Here is a 16,394-nt window from a genome sequence, read left to right as displayed (position 1 = left end):
ATGAACTTTTATTATAGACACATAAATCATTGAAAGTGATTGACAAATTGAGAGTGGAAACTTAAATGGAAAGTATGTGTAAGTGGATCAGAAATTAGATTAAAACATAGGATGCTGACTGCTCAGAGGTGTGATTAGAGGAGTGGAGTAGGCCAGTGGTCAGTATTTCAATCTTCTATACTGATGATAAAAATGCAGAGAGGAGGAGGAAAGGGCCCCAGATGCATTTAAGGAGTTTTAACATTTTAGGGTTGGGCAGCCAGTGTAGGCCAAAGAGAACTGAGGTAATGGACAAGCAGGACTTAGTACATGACATGATTTGTGAGTCAGGAATTTGGACAAGCTGAAGCTTGTAGATGGCCAAGGATGTGAGGTCAGCAAATAGATAAAGAGTGGCTCAATCTGGAGGTGATAATATTAATAAGGTTCTAGTCATTGCAGAATGATACCTGGATTCCAAGAATTAAATTATGAGAAATCACGCAAAGTGGAGTTGAATCCCTGGAACTGAGAAGATTAAGAGGTGATTTCATTGAAGTATCCAAGTTATTAAGGGGAAAAATCGTCACTATCTCCCTTTTCCTTTTTCTTCTGTTTGGGGAGTCAAGGATTTGGGGGAGTATAGTGCATTTGTTCGAGGCAGGCCTTTCAGGAATGAAGTTTGGAAACACTTATGTGCAATGTGTAGTAAAAGTTTAGAACTCAGCTGTGAACTGCAAGTGAGCCTTTGTTCATTTTAAATGTGTGATTAAATTTTTATTCACCAAAGATATTCAGGGATATGGGGCAAAGGTTGTGTATATGGAGTTGGGTAACAATCAGCGTGTTCTCATCAAATTGTTGAAGTGGCTCACAGGGCTAGATAGTCTACTTCTGGTTTGATGAAGGGCTTAGGGTAGGGGCAGAGGCAAGAAATCTTTGTGGTGGAAAGCTAAGTGGCTTTCTTGCGACCGAACACCTTTGGTCTGAATCTTATCATTGTGTACAATAGAATACTGAGGTTGTAAACAGTCTGATTCAATGTCTGATAGTCGTGGAGGAGGGGAATAGTATTACTAGTCAGGGAACTGTGTGTGTGACAAGGGTTGAAAAAGTTGCTTTTGGTCAGACCACTGTGGGGCATGAGTCAAAATGCATTGAGCTAGAGGTCACAAAAGTGTTTAAAGTTAAGGGCTTGAGAGATGGTTGAGGTGGTGGTCGATATCATCGATGTGCATAAGAAAGCTGACATTTGTTTCTGGAGTAGATTGTAGTTGATGGAGACTGTGGGGGTGATCTGGGGAAGGATGGGTGTCAATAGTTAGAGTGCATCTGTAAATTTGGGGGTAGATTCAGGAAATGACAAGTGCAAGAAGAGACTGGGTTGATGTTGTGACTGGGTTTGCATAGGCGGGAATGGAATTGTGCAAGCACACTTCAAAACAACTGGACGCTGGCGAAACATTTTACTGGTTGTGTCCTCCCTGTTGACAACAACATCCTGAGAATGTGAGTGGAAGGGATCCAGGGTACAGGAGGTGGGTGTAGTAGATATGGTGAGCTTGGAGAGGATTAGATGTTAATGTGATGAGGTTGACTGCTTCAAGAGAGACAAGAATTCAGGACTGGAGTGGTGAGGAAGCTAAGATCTAGAGAGACTGTAGGGACGTTGAAGTTGAAGGCAGGCAAGTGCAATGCAGTGCTCTGTAAATAAACCTGTCACCAAGAAAATAATTAGCGTCATACTTTGCAATTTGGCTTTGGATCCAATTAGCATCGGCTCAAAAGAAAAGGAGGCAGCTGCTTCTTGAACGTTGTTGACAAGTCAGAATTCCACATGTTTGGTGCTTTAGATGGTGGGAGGAGGGAGAAGAGAAGGATTTAAGAAGCTGTTAGTTGTCATAAAAAACACCGGGGGTTTTTCTTGCTCTCTAGATGATCCTGGTGGTTTGGCTGAGGAGAGAAAAGCACCACAGTGCTTGACACGGTCAAGCCAGACCTGTTTAATAGATCCACGGCCAGCTGTGTGGTGGGTGTGTTCCAGTTTGTGCTCTCTAGCTTTGAGGGAGTAAAAATGAGAACTGTATAATAGGAAGGTCAGGCATGGAGGTAAATAGTTTCACTGCAATGAAGGGCACCAAGGAATGACTGAAAGGATGGTTAAACAGGTCAGAACAGTGGTGTGGTGTGTAGAAGTCAGGCAAGGAAGGATTTTTGAACTTGAACGCGAGGTGTAGTCTCCTGGGAGTTTTTGTCTGGCTGGATATTACAAGTTATGGTATTGTAGGAAGATTTGGGCATGTGGGTCTTGAGAGAGATCAGGAAATGTCAAAGATAGCCATGTTATATGAGGACATGGGACATAAGTGAAGTAGGGTAATGATATGAGAGGGGATTTTGTGAAGAATGATATTGAGGGATGGCAGGATGGTGATCAATTCAGAGGGAAGGTGCTTGAGAAGTTGAAGTGAAGATGGAAGTCATTGAGAATGAGGAGCTGTTTAATGAAGGAAGGATATGTTGGAGTAGGTCGTTCAATGTGCAGCTGATGAGGTGATAACGATGAACAATTGAAAGGGACAGAAGAAGGGTGGATGCATGACAATGAGAAGTTACGTAAGGAAAGGGGCAAATATCAAGTCATGAATTAATATTGATCCTTACGCATCTTCAAGACCAATAATTTACTTTTTAATGTAATTGTTGTGATTACATAGCTAAACCAATTTGTGCATTGTGATATCCCACAAAGAGCAAGGGGAATGAGTGGACAGTTAATTTATTTTTGGTAGTTGATTATTGGCCAGGTGAAGTTCCTGCTTTTAATGTCATTCAGATTTTGTACCTAATGAAGAAAGCAAAAAGAAAAGCAGTGTTTCCACTGGACCAGATTACTATTTACTGACCTGGTTTAAAAAAATGTGGGTGCAAGTTGACTAAGTTATTGCCTTCACTGCTAAAACTCTCACCTAAAGAATGCAAATTGTGTGAGTTATTTGAAGATTATTGGCACTTGATACCAATTTCAAACTCTTCCTATTTTCCACACTCCAATCCATGGGGCAGCACGGTGGCACAGTGGTTCGCACTGCTGCCTCACAGCGCTAGAGACCAGGGTTAAATTCCTGCCTCGGATGACTGTGTCTGTGTGGAATTTGCACATTCTCCTGTGTCTCCAATTATTAAGTTGCCTCCGGGTGCTCTAGATTCTCCCAATTCTAGAGATGTGCAGGTTAGGTGGATTGGCCATGATAAATTGATCCTTAGTGCCAGGGAGATTAGCAGAGTAAATCCGTGGGGTAATGGGGGTAAGGGCCTGGGTGGGATTGTGGTCGGTGCAGACTCGATGGGCCAAATGGCCTCCTTCTGCATTGTAAGGATTCTATGATGATTGCTGTGCTGCATGTTCAGCATCATGATGGAGTTACTCAGCATTCACATCAAAAATAGCCACCTCTGTAGTTCTGTGTTTCTAGTCTGATGCAGCAGAGATTAGAACTTTCCTCTTGTTCATTACTTTTGACATATTGTATGACATTATCAATGGAAATTTATTTTTATTCTAGTCTTATCTGACGGTCAGTGACAAAGCAAGAGATGCTGCTGCTGTCCTCGTATCCAAGTAAGTGTATTTAAGTACTCATATTTAGCTGTTGCATGTGAATGCATGACAGTTTTGTATTTTACAAGGGCCTGTGCATCTGTGAATAGAATAAACATGGACTTGAACAAAACCTTTTCCATTAGTATTTATACAGAACAATTTTGTCTTAGGAAAATGCCATTGTGGGGAAGTAGATTGCTTGTTATGATGAGGAGCCACCGTTTGACAAATCATCATGCTGATACAAGAACTCACTACCTTTGACAGTTGGACTAGATCAGTTGCCATTCCACTGTTTGCAATGGTCTGACACTGAGCAGGGGCTGGTCTAAGGCATAAGGGGGACTAAAGGAGCAGGAAGAAAATTTTATTTTAGGCTGAGTATGGACTGGACTCAACCAGCAGCCTGCAGACGTCTACTGTTAGATGTGATTCTGCCACTTGGCAGTACTTAATAAACAATCCTGAGTGTGCCAATAATTACACAAACAACCAGTTTAATATAATTAGTTGAACAGGTAATGTGGCTCATTTACACTTGCTAGAAGTGACGTCCAGTCATACACGGACCTATTTACTGCAAACAAAGAACAAGCATTTCACCATTTTGAATTGCCGGGGAGCTTTGGAAACCTATATTGATTTCTGTGGTTGCTTTCTCCAGGGCAATGCCTCAGCCAATCAGTTGCCTTGCCAACCAATCAGTATTATTATTTTTCTCCTGTATAAATAGTTCGGGTCATTTGTGACTTGGCAGTTTGACCTGATGAGTGCAAGACAAAAACATAGTTTGTTGATCTCTTTTTTGTTAATTGGTAGTTGGTTTGCAAAATTGATTTTGGTCCTTTTTCTACTCATTAAGAAAGCTGGAATATTCTGATGAAATCCTATCACATCAACTTCCACTCGTAACTAATTTTCATTGATGGATGCTGATCTGATGGGAAATAGAATTACTTATTTTTCTACCCTATAAAGCTGAAGGATTGTGAAATACCAATATGATCAAGTTTACCGTCTCCTCTCTGTTATGTATATGGCTTCCTTCATCTCCATGGAAGGGCATGCTGCTTACTGCTACTGAGACAGCCCCAAAACATCCTGATCAAGGTCCACCTGTGGCACTGAATTTGTCAAAAAAAGCTTGATGAAGGTCCACAGAATTCTCGGGACTTTTAATTTGTCAAGGACAGTCCTAATAAATTCGGCATTATTTGGGCTAATAGACTGGTGACTATTCAGCACTCTGTGTCCAGAAGGTAAGTTTGTTTATTTATTAGTGTCACAAGTAGGCTTGCATTAACACCTCAGTTAACTCACTGTGTGAAAATCTCCTCGTTACCACACTCCGGTGCCTGTTCAGGTACTCTGAGGAAGAATTTAGCATGGCCAATGCACCTAACCAGCATGTCTTTCGAACTATGGGAGGAAACTGGGGCATCCAGGGGAAACCCGTGCAGGCATGGGGAGAACGTGCAGTCTCCACACAGGCAGTGACTCAAGCTGGGAAGATGTGGAGGGAAGCGCAACATCCACCCCAAGGTGCAGGGCGGCACAGTGGTTAGAACTGCTACCTCGCAACGCCAGGGACCGGGTTCAGTTCTGGCCTTAAGTCACTGTCTGTCGGGGACACGTTCTCCCCATGTGCTTAGGTTTCCCCTCTGAGTCCAAAGATGTGTGGATTAGGTTGATTGGCCATGTTAAATTGACCCTTAGTGTCAGGGGGATTAGCAGGGTAGATATGAGGGGTTATGGGAATAGGGCCTGGGTGGGATTGTGATTGGTGCAGACACGATGGGCCGAATGGCCTCTTTCTGTACTGTGGGGATTCTATGATTCAAAGGAATACATACTGCAACTAGGAACCTGCTATTAAAGCTTTTAAATTTATGGACCACACAGAAGGATTTAACTGTGTTTATTATTTGGTTTTCAATTGTGGCTTTATGCAGTATGTCACTTGCTCTTATCTCTCCTTAAGCTTCAATTTCATTTAGGACTGGAGTCATTTAACTAATTTAAATGTGTGAAAACAATTGTCAGCCCAGTGGTCATTAGTTTTCAGTAACTGTGTGTCACAGTATAATAATTTTTGAAAGATTTATTATCTTTATGTGCATATCTATAGTAGGAGACCAGTTTTGTTGCAATGATATTGGCAACATAGTTTAGGTGGCGATGGTGTAAATCGTTTGGAATGGTGAAATCTGCCACACAGTGGTAGGATGTGGAATTACAGCAATTATTTATTTCCTGTTCTGCCTTTGCGTCTTGGTGGTATCAATGTGCAATGTGCACAAACGCCACCTAATGTTCTGTCACGTAGAGGATAGATTGTCTGCAAGGGGATGGCGTGGAGCATAAGGGGATTGAAGAAACGTGCAGAAAATTAAATTGGATATATATTTTTAGATGCTATGTTGGTATGCCTTGTAGTTAGATTATTAATGTTAGTCCACTGTTTTATTAGTCATTCAGTGAGCATGGGAATGTTTTGGTTAAATCTTATATTATTTCATCACCGATCGAAGATGGTTTGACAGAAGATAGTGTTTCACCAAATCTATTCATTTCTCACCCATAATGCTGAAAGAATACAAAATCCCACCACAGGCTAGTTTCCCATTTGAATTCTGATGTTCTGTTGCAGTTACTGAAAGTATTTGGATTCATTGTCAGATACTTGACATCCAGCCACTTAATGACATAGTTCAAATTCTTCATTTCTTATTCTTCACGCTCACTATGTTATTCAGGGACTTGCAGATTTTTTTCATTTTTACACTTCTAACTTCCCAGTTCCGATTTTAAAAAATCGCAGCCTGAAGCATAAACTCTGTTCTTTCGTCCATCTGTTGCCAGATCTGCTGAGTATTTCAAGCATTTTCTGTTTTTATTTCAGATTGAGGGGCAGGCAGAAAGTGAAGTTAAGACCATGATTCAGTCAGCCTTGATCTCATTGAAAGGTGGAGCAAGCTCAAGGGGCCAAGTGGTCTACTCCTCCTATTCCTTGGAGGGGGGCAGAATTCTGTGATCTCATCTGTGCTTGCCCTGGTGCAAGTGGGAAGAGAGAATTTGGCATTCCACTCAAAACTCCATTCACTTTCAGCAGTACCAGAGAATCCCAGCTGTGAATAAGGACAAAGATATTTAGCAATTATGTTCATAATTCCAGTAGCTGAAGTATTTTGCTTTAAGGTTTGCAGATTTTTATTGGATTCTAACCATTTCCCCACTGAAAATTGTTTAGTGCAACTTGATTGGTGCAATTGTTTTCACCTAAATGGGTTAATAGTATTTTTGTTTTTGTAAATGACCAATGATATGGAGATGCTGGCGTTGGACTGGGATAGGCATGGCAATTGTCTCACAATACCAGGTTAAAGTCCAGCAGGTTTATTTGATAACACGAGCTTTTGGAACTCGGCCCCTTCATCAGGTGAGTGAAGAGTTGGGTTCACAAACAGGGCATATATAGACGCAGACTCAATTGCAAGATGATGGTTGGAATGCGAGTCTTAACAAGTAATCAAGTCTTCATATTTAGCAGACAGCGTGAGTGGAGAGAGGGTTAAGCACAGGTTAAAGAGGTGTGAATTGTGAACCCAACTCTCCACTTGGCTGATGAAGGGGCAGTGCTCCGAAAGCTCATGCTACCAAATAAACCTGTTGGACTTTAACCTGGTGTTGTGAGACTTCCTACTGTACTCATCATGAGGCATCCACCCTCTTTTCCATTTGATATTGGGTTCCATTCTCTATAGGCGCAGTGAGCTAAATGGTATATTGTAGAAGTGAGGGACTGGCCATCTAGATTTACTCCCCCAGGAAAGGAAATTGGATGTTGCTATGTAGCACTCACATTTTTGTTTGAGAAAGACAATTCATTGTGAATTGCCCCCCTTTAATGCATAGAACCTAAGGCAGTGGGTGAAATTTTAATGAGTACTTTGTGTCGGTATTCACTGAGGAGGACATGATGGATGTTGAGGTCAGGGATAGTTGTATGAATACTCTAGAGAACATCAATACATTAAAGGAGGAAGTGTTGAGTACCCTAAATTGCATTAAGGTAGACAAGTCCCCAGGGCCATATGGGATCTATCCCAGGTTACTGCAGGAAATAAGGGGAGAAATAGCTGGGGCCTTAACAGATGTTTTCACATCCTCTTTGAACTTTTTTGGTAGGTTCCAGAGGACTGGAGAATAGCCAGGGTCCTTTCCTTACTTAAGAAAGGAAGGTGGGATAACCCAGGAAATTATAGGCCGGTGAGCCTGACACCAGTGGTGGGGAAGCTTTTAGAAAAGATACTGAGGGACAGGATGTATGCACATTTTGAGTCAGTGACGGGCAGCATAGTTTTGTGCAGGGAAGGCCTTGTCTCACCAACTTGATTGTCACCTCTTCAAAAAGGTCAGTGATAACTAATGAGGAAAGGACTGTGGATGTAGTTTATATGGACTTCAGTAAGGCATTTGACAAACTCCCAGATGGCAGACTGGTACAAAAACAAAAATCACCTGGGATTCGAGTGGGTTAGCTGGATGGATGAATATAGAACTAGCTTGGTTAAAGAAGACAGTAGGGGTGGAAAGGTGTTTTTCAGATTGGATATCTGTAGTTAATGATGGTCTGCAGGGGACCTCTGTTGTTAATGACGGTCTGATTTAATAAGGTTGTGGATGTCACGAAGAGTGGTGGAGTTGTTGATGCAGCCCAGGATTGTCAGAGGAGACAACAGGGATTTGGGCACAGAAATGGCAGATCAAGTTTAATCCAGACAAATGTGAGGTGATGCATTTTGTAGGATCAAACTTAGGTGTGAATTATACTATAAATGGGAACATTAACATACAACGGGATTAGACTGTGCAGGTCCACAATTCCTTAGAAGTGGCAACATAGGTGGCCAGAGTGATTAAGAAGGCCAATGGCATGTTTGCCTTCGGCCAGGCCATTGAGTAAAAGAGTTAGAAAATGATGTTGCAGCTTTATAAAATCTTGGTTAGGCCACATTTTAATTATTCCATGCAGTTCTGGTCACCATATTGTCAGAAGGACATGGGAGCTTCAGAGTGAGTGCCGAGAAGGTTCACAACAGTGTTGCTTGGTCTCAAGCGTTGGCTACGAGGAGAGTGTTTTCACTTGAAAGACGGAGGCTGAGGGGAGACTGATAGAGGTCTACAAAATTGAGGCATAGACAGGGTGGGTAGTCAGAGGCTTTTTCCCAGGATGGAAGTGTCAGTTACAAGGGGACATAGGTTCAAGGTGAGAGGGAGAAATTTTAAAGGAGATATGCAGGGGAAGTTTTTCACACAGAAAGTAGTGGGTGCCTGGAACATGCTGCCGGAGGAAGCAGTGAAAGCAGGCTCATTAGCACCATTTAAGAGGCATCTGGATGGGTACATGAACAGGGAGGAAATAGAGGGATACGGACTGAGCAAGGGCAGAAGGCTTTTTTTAGTTGGGTTTAAGTATTATGATCGACACAGGCTTTGAGGGCTGAAGGGTATGTTCTTTGTCCTCTGTAGTGGATTTACACTCATCCCTGAAAATAATTTGTCAACATTAACTCTTGCATGGAATTTAAACCAATTGAATTTCATGATTATCAATTTTAATGTTTGACTGTTGGATGAAATTTAATCATTTTGAATCAAATTAATAGGATCAAGCCAGAAAAATGAGGACAACATACACGAGAACTTGTATTTGTCTGCGTGTCTTATTCTCTCATTGGTGGGTTCCTGATGAACTTGCTTGTGCTAGAAATCTTAAAACAGTTGAAAAGGGGCCCAGCAACATCCAAAAAGATAACTTGAAGTTTTCGCTGTAGTCGGGATTCTGCACCAAAGCATTGACATCTGAGTTCTTGTGATGGGTCAGTGTCTGCAACTTAACCTATCTCATCTCTCTTAGATGTTGATGGTTATTGTGGACAGTTTTAAAAAAAAGACAGTTCCTTTTTATTTGTTGGCAGAAATAAACTTCTTGTTTACAAATGCAATGTTTTCCTGTAGCCAGAGAACATTTACACTTAAAAAAAAGACGAGTTTGAATTAAAGATGAAAATCAAAGACTTGCTTTTCATAATGTTTGCATTGCGTAATTTTCTGCAGTTCAAATGTTTCACAGAATTGCTTAATTTTTAAATACTATAGATTTGCAAAATTGGGAAAAACCTGAAGACTGTTGTGAGTGATTGCTTTCGTAATCCAGACTTTGCTCCCCTCGAGAGAACAGACAAAACTTAAGCTGGCCTTTATTCAAACTACAGCAGGGAAGTCAGCCTCCACAAGGTGGCATACAGACTTCCTGAGCAATACATTGCATCAGTAATTATATTTGGTTACTACAAATAATTTGAATTTGACAATCTCAAGTACACATTTGTTCTATAATTATTGATACCCAGTTACAGCTAATAGTTCTGATTACTTGATTTATGTTAGATAAACATAGTTAACCAGTTGCAGCCTCCTATTTGCTTGCTTAATAGTGTTCAGTTACTAATGAAGCATGCCTACATGGCCATCCCATTCAGGCATACACATCTGCAGATCTTGGTTGCTATGCCTAACTCCTTTGTGGTTTATCAAAGTTCCCATCCTCTTGCCCCTTGTTCATCTTGTTTATACAGACTATCCGCAGCTATGGCCTGTAAAAGAAAGCTGCTAATCTTTTTATGCTTCCTTTTTGTCTCTATATAGACATGAATGCTGTTCCCCAACTGCTTCGTTTTAACATAATACAGTAATACAATACAGTGTAGAAATATATTCTATTTAAATATAAATAAGGGGATTGTGTCAGGGGGAGGACTGACTAGATTGCTGCACAGGCTTATGGGGGGGCGTGGTGACAGAGGTAGTTAAAATGGACAAAAGGCCAGTGCAACGGGAAACTGGTTCCAACCCCACAATTTCCAGGTTTAACTGGAATGTGTTGGGTGCTTTTTGCTTTTTTAAAGTTTGTTCTTGGGATATGGGCATAGCTCACAAGGTCAACATCTGTTACCTAACCTTGGATGTATTGGATTGCCTATTGAAATCTGCTAATTGCTGAATTAGTACAATATTTAATCTGATTTTCAAATGTAACGATGTATTCATAGATTCCTGGTTCCCTGAAACTCACCAGTGAAGGCAAGGCTTGAACACAGTAGTAATTTGAGGGGGCTGAATCAGCCTGAAGGAAATATTGCAGCAAATACATTTATTCGCCTGCTGGTGGTTAAGTGTTACTTAGTGTTTTTGCTGAAAGGTAACTTTCTTCATTTCAGAGGTTTTCCTGAACAGATGAGGGTCAATCCTTGGTCAGAGGTCCAACCTAAGGCCATCATTGGGCTGCTGTGTAGAGAGCTGCACCAGGACAGCAGTAGCTTATGGTGTGTTTTTGTGATGTAGCCAAATGAAGGTCTCCAGAGAGTTACTGGTTGGATCATGTGATCACAGACATTGGCCTTCTGGAGAAGATCTGCTTTCAGCAACTGGTGGCCGTGCATTACCAGTTGTTTCTAAACTCACCACTGCCTTCAACTCTTTTATTGTTGAACCCTTCCGAGGCAATGCTGTTGACTGCCAGGGTCTCTCAGATAGTGGCTTCAAAAGTATACAACAGATCACTGATGGGTTGTTTGCCAATAATCCTGACTTCACTCGTGAGTATGTGGGCCTGTGGCTGTGGTACCTTCCCACAGAAGCAGAACATCCACAGACCTGGCAATCTATGCACCCCCAGATCCATATTAGTCAATCACAACGGCTTCCACTCCATCCATGTGCAGCTGATGTGTAATCACAAAAATTATTTCTGCAGGTGTGGTTTTTTTATTCTTTAACAGAATGGTAAAGAAAAAAAACACTTGTTTTGGCAGATAAGGCAAAGAAAAATGCAAAGAGCTTCTACAAATAAATTTTATTTTTATTTTATTTTAGTCACAAGTAAGGCTTACATTAACACTGCAATTAAGTTACACACTCCGGCACCTGTTCAGGTCAATACATCTAATCAGCACAACTTTCAAACTGTAGGACGAAACCAGAGCACTTGGAGGAAACCCATGCAGACACAGGGAGAACGTGCAAACTCTACGCAGACAGTGACCCAAGCTGGGAATTGAACCCGGGTCCCTGGTGCTATAAGGCAGCAGTGCTAACTACTGTTCCACCGTGCCGCCCATCTGATGACATAAAGGGCAAAAGAGTAACCAGGGAGAGAGTAGGGCCTCTTAAGGATCAACAAGGTAATTTATGTGCAGATCCACAAGAGATGGGTGAGATCCTAAATGAATATTTCTCATCAGTATTCACTGATGAGAAATATGTTTGGGCTAAAAGCATGGATGTTAGGGAACTTGAAGAAATAAATAGTGATGTCTTGAGGAGTGTACGTATAATAGAAGGAGTTGCTGGAAGACTTCAAGCACATCAAGGTAGATAAATCCCCAGGACCTGATGAAGTGTATCCCAAGACATTGTGGGAGGCTAGGGAGGAAATTGTGGGTCCCCAGCGGCGATACTTGAATCATCGATAGTCACAGGTGAGGGGCCTGAAGATTGTGCGGTTTGTTTAAAAAGGGCTACGGAAAAAGTCTGGGAACTATAGATGAGCCTCACATCTGTAGTAGTTAAGTTGTTGGAAGGTATTTTGAGACACAGAATCTATAGGCATTTAGAGACACAAAGACTGATTAGAGACAGTCAGCATAGTCTTGTGAGTGGAAAATCATGTCGCACAAATCTGAGTTTTTTTGAAGGGGAACCAAGAAAATAGATGAAGACAGTGCAGTTGACATTGTCTACATGGACTTTAGCAAGGCCTTTGACAAGGTACCGCATTGTAGGTTGTTGCATAAGGTTAAATTTCACGGGATCCAGAGTGAGGTAGCTAAATGGATACAAAACTGGCTTGATGACAGAAGCCAGAGAGTGTTGTAGAGGGTTGTTTTTCAAACTGGAGGCCTGTGACCAGCGGTGTGCCTCAGGGATCAGTGCTGGGTCCACTGTTATTTGTCATTTATATTAATGATTTGGATAAGAAGGGGTATAGAGTACAAGAGCTGGCGTCTAATGCTACAGTTGTACAGAACATTGGTTAGACCGCATTTGGAGGACTGTGTCCAGTTCTGGTCATATTACTACCAGAAGGACGTGGAGACCCTGGAGAGAGTACAGAGGAGGTTTACCAGGATGCTGCCTGGTATGGAAGGACTGGGTTATGAGGAAAGATTGGGTAAATTGGGGCTGTTTTCCTTAGAAAGACGGAGATTGAGGGGGGATCTAATAGAGGTGTATAAAATAATGAAGGGTATAGATAGATTAAACAGTGGCAGGCTTTTTCCGAGATCGGAGACAAATATCACAAGGGGCCACGGTGAGGGGGGAGAGGTATAATTTGGATGCTAGAGGGAGGTTTCTCACACAGAGGGTCGTGGGGGTATGGAATGCACTGCCAAGTAAGGTGGTGGAGGCAGGCATGCTGGATTTGTTTAAGGTTTACTTAAATAGACACGTGAGCGAAATAGGGATGGAAGGTTATAGGAGACTGTCTTAAATAAGGATCAGAGCCTCGGGATGTTCCTGGAAATCAAGTGTTACATGTGTTGATGTTTTTCTCTTTTACTCTGCAGGTGCGTTGGTCCACCTTGTTGTTTAATGAGGGGCATGCACATGGTGGGTCGTGCGTGGGCTGCTCTTGAAAGTTCGAGAGTAACCTGGTACTTCGCGTCATTTGTGTATGCTTAAAACTGGACCAGCAGATGGGCACCACAACAGCTCAGTGACTATCACTGTTTGCTGTGCAGATACATGGATTTGGGCCAGTGTCTGTGGGAGTTTGCGCATTCTCCCTGTGGTTGCGTGGGTTTCCTCCGGGTGCTCTAGTTTCCTCCCACACCCCAAAGATGTGCTCTTAGGCTGATTGGTGTAACAAATTGTCCCTAAATTATTCTCCTCTTAATCTGGTTTCCAATGGGGGTACCATAAGCATAGGCGTGGGTCAAGGGTGGAGGAGGAAAAACACATTGTTAAGATGGCGGCGCGGGCTCGTTGGGCCGAAAGGCCTGTTCCCGTGCTGTGTTGTTCTTTGTTCTTAAGAGTATAGGAGGCATGGTTACTAAGTTTGCAGATGACACCAAGATTGGTGGCATAGTGGATAGTGAAGAAGGTTATCTTGGATTGCAACAGGATCTTGATCAGTTGGGCCAGTGGGCTGACAAATAGCAGATGGAGTTTAATTTAGATGAATGTGAAGAGATGCATTTTGGTAGACTGAACCAGGGCAGGACTTTATCATTTAATGGTAGGGCGTTGTTCTGTAACTCTCTCCAAAGAGATCTAGGATAGAGGTTCATAGCTCCTCAAAAGTGGAGTCACAGGTGAACAGAGTAGTGAAAAAGGCATTCAACATGCTTGGTTTCATTGGTCATAACATTGAATACAGGAGTTGGGACATCTTGTTGAAGTTGTACAAGACATTGTACAAGTCCTGATAGCATCCTAGTAAATCTTTTTTGCACTCTTTCTAGTTTAATAATATCCTTTCTATAATAGGGTGACCAGAACTTTATTGTCCATCCTAACTGCATTTGTGGTGGTGCACTGCCACCTTGAACTGCTGCTGTTCACATGGTCTAGATACATCCACAGTACAGTAATCAAGGGAGTTCCAGGACTTTGACCCAGCAACAATGATACAATTACAAGTCAGGATGTTGTGTGCCTTGGTGGGGAAGTTGCATGTAGTGGTGTTCCCATAGTTTTTCTAGGTGGTAGAGGTCACAGGTGCTGTCAAAGGAGCCTTGGTGAGTTCCTGCAGTGCACCTTGGAGATGGTATGTACTACTGCCACTGTATATCAGTGATGGAGAGAGTAATTGTTGAAGATGGTTGATTGGGGCTGCTTTGTCCTGGATAGTGTCAAGCTTTTTGAGAGTTGTTGGAGCTGCACTTGTTCTGGCAAGTGGTAAGTATTCCATCACACTCCTGACTTGTGCTTTGTAAATGGTGGTTAGGACTTTACAAAGTTTATTTATTCGTCACAAGTAATGCTTACATTAACACTGCAATGAAGGTACTGTGAAATTCCCTTAGTTGCCACAGTCCGACGTCTGTTTGGGTCAGTTCGCCTAACCAGCACGTCTTTCAGATTGGGGATGTCAAGGGGTGAGTTACTCTTTGTAGAATTCCCAAACCCTGACCTACTCTTCTAGTCATAGTATTTGTATGGCTGGTCCAGGTCAGTTTCTCACTAGTGATAACTCCCCAAAACATTTGTAACACCATGATTATTTTTTGTTTTTGCTGTGGCAGTTCAAGTTCCTCAATATTGTCTGATCTTCTAGCAGACTTGAGGGGTGTTCGCTCAGGAGCGATGAATATCTTCAGACTTGACGACACTCCATCAAAAATTAAACCGTTGAAACTGAACAGTGCTACAGTGAAGGCGAATTGACCTCCAGATGTGTATTTGCAAAAGTTGTCGGCATGCTGATTGATGATGTATTTTGGATTTCTAGACGGATCTAAAGGCATGTTCTAGTATGCACCCCCAGGGTGTCCAGAATGGGTGTAGTGCGTTACACACTGCACGTCTTCGCTCAACTACCAGCTGCTCACATTGTTGCTAGGGATGCCCTTATTGCTGCAAAGCTCTCTTAGTTTGCATCAGTGGAGCATGTCTGATGTGGCTTTCCGGTATGGATCTTGCCACCATCAATTGCTTTGCTTGTTTGTTTTGAGGACATTATGGGTTGTGAGTGTTTGCTTTGGGTCTTCATGTGACTGAACAGATTTTTCCATCTGCAGAGCTCTTAAATGATTTATAACTTTAAAACAAATCATTTATTGAGACTATGTTGTGAATTTACAATAAAAAGCATGTTAATTTTTTTGCCCTGGTTATTAACATTTTGCTAGTGAACTGTAAAATTACCAAGTGGACAAAGCTGGGCGTGTGCATTTTTTCACACTGGTTCTGGGGACTGCCGTGATCTTCTCTTTTTACGGGGATGTTACTTGCTGAAAATCGAGACAGATGGGCAATAAAGTATCTTAAAGGTGACTGGAGTTGTCTGCATGTCGTGTTTTTTTGATAGAATATAACAGAGTGGGAAGAAAATGCTGCCTCAGTGCCAGAGACTTGGGTTCGATTCCTGGCTTGGGTCACTGTCTGTGTGAAATTGGCACTTCCTTCCTGTGTCTCTGGATGCTCCAGTTTCCTCCCTCACTTCAAAGATGTGCAGGTTAGATTGATTGACCATGCTAAATTGCCCCTTAGTGTCAGGGAGACTAGCTAGAGTAAATGCATGGGGTTTTGGGGGTAGGGTCTGAGTGATATTGTCAGTGCGGACCCGATTGGGCTTAATGGCCTCCTTCTGCTCTGTAGGATTCTATGATGTTGTAGTAGAAGTGAATATATGTTTGGTGCAACTCTTGTTTCATTTAGACAGGCAAAAAATTGTTTATTTTCTTTTGGCACAAACGCCAGCATGCTACAGTGCAGAAGGACCTGGGGGTCCTTCTGCATGAATCGCAAAAACTCAGTCTGCAGGTGCAGCAGGTGATCAAGGAGGCAAATGAAATGTTGGCCTTTATCATGGGGGGGGATGGAATATAAAAGCAGGGAGGTGTTGCTGCAGTTGTACAAGGCACTGGTGAGGCCGCAACTAGAGTACTGTGTGCAATTTTGGTCCCCTTATTTGTGAAAGGATATATTGGCCTTGGAGGGAGTACACAGAAGGTTCAGCAGTTTGATACCAGAGGTGAGGGGGTTAGCTAATGAGGAGAGATTGACTAGATTGGGCCTGTCC

General features: G+C 42.2%; 1 protein-coding gene across 1 annotated transcript in view; it reads left to right on the top strand.

The window, feature by feature from the left end:
* tbcd (tubulin folding cofactor D) overlaps positions 1-16,394 on the top strand; it is a 240,637-nt gene that overhangs the window by 24,171 nt on the left and 200,072 nt on the right. The window contains exon 6 of the mRNA XM_080209036.1: positions 3,546-3,601. Coding sequence (XP_080065162.1) covers positions 3,546-3,601 — 56 coding nt within the window. The remainder of the gene's footprint in view (positions 1-3,545; positions 3,602-16,394) is intronic.

The sequence above is a fragment of the Carcharhinus amblyrhynchos genome, chromosome 21 (assembly GCF_965287045.1).
Source record: "Carcharhinus amblyrhynchos chromosome 21, sCarAmb.v2.hapA, whole genome shotgun sequence".
In the NCBI taxonomy this organism is placed as follows: Eukaryota; Metazoa; Chordata; class Chondrichthyes; order Carcharhiniformes; family Carcharhinidae; genus Carcharhinus; species Carcharhinus amblyrhynchos.
Note: the sequence above shows the minus strand (reverse complement) of the source record. Positions and strands in the feature narration are given on the sequence as shown.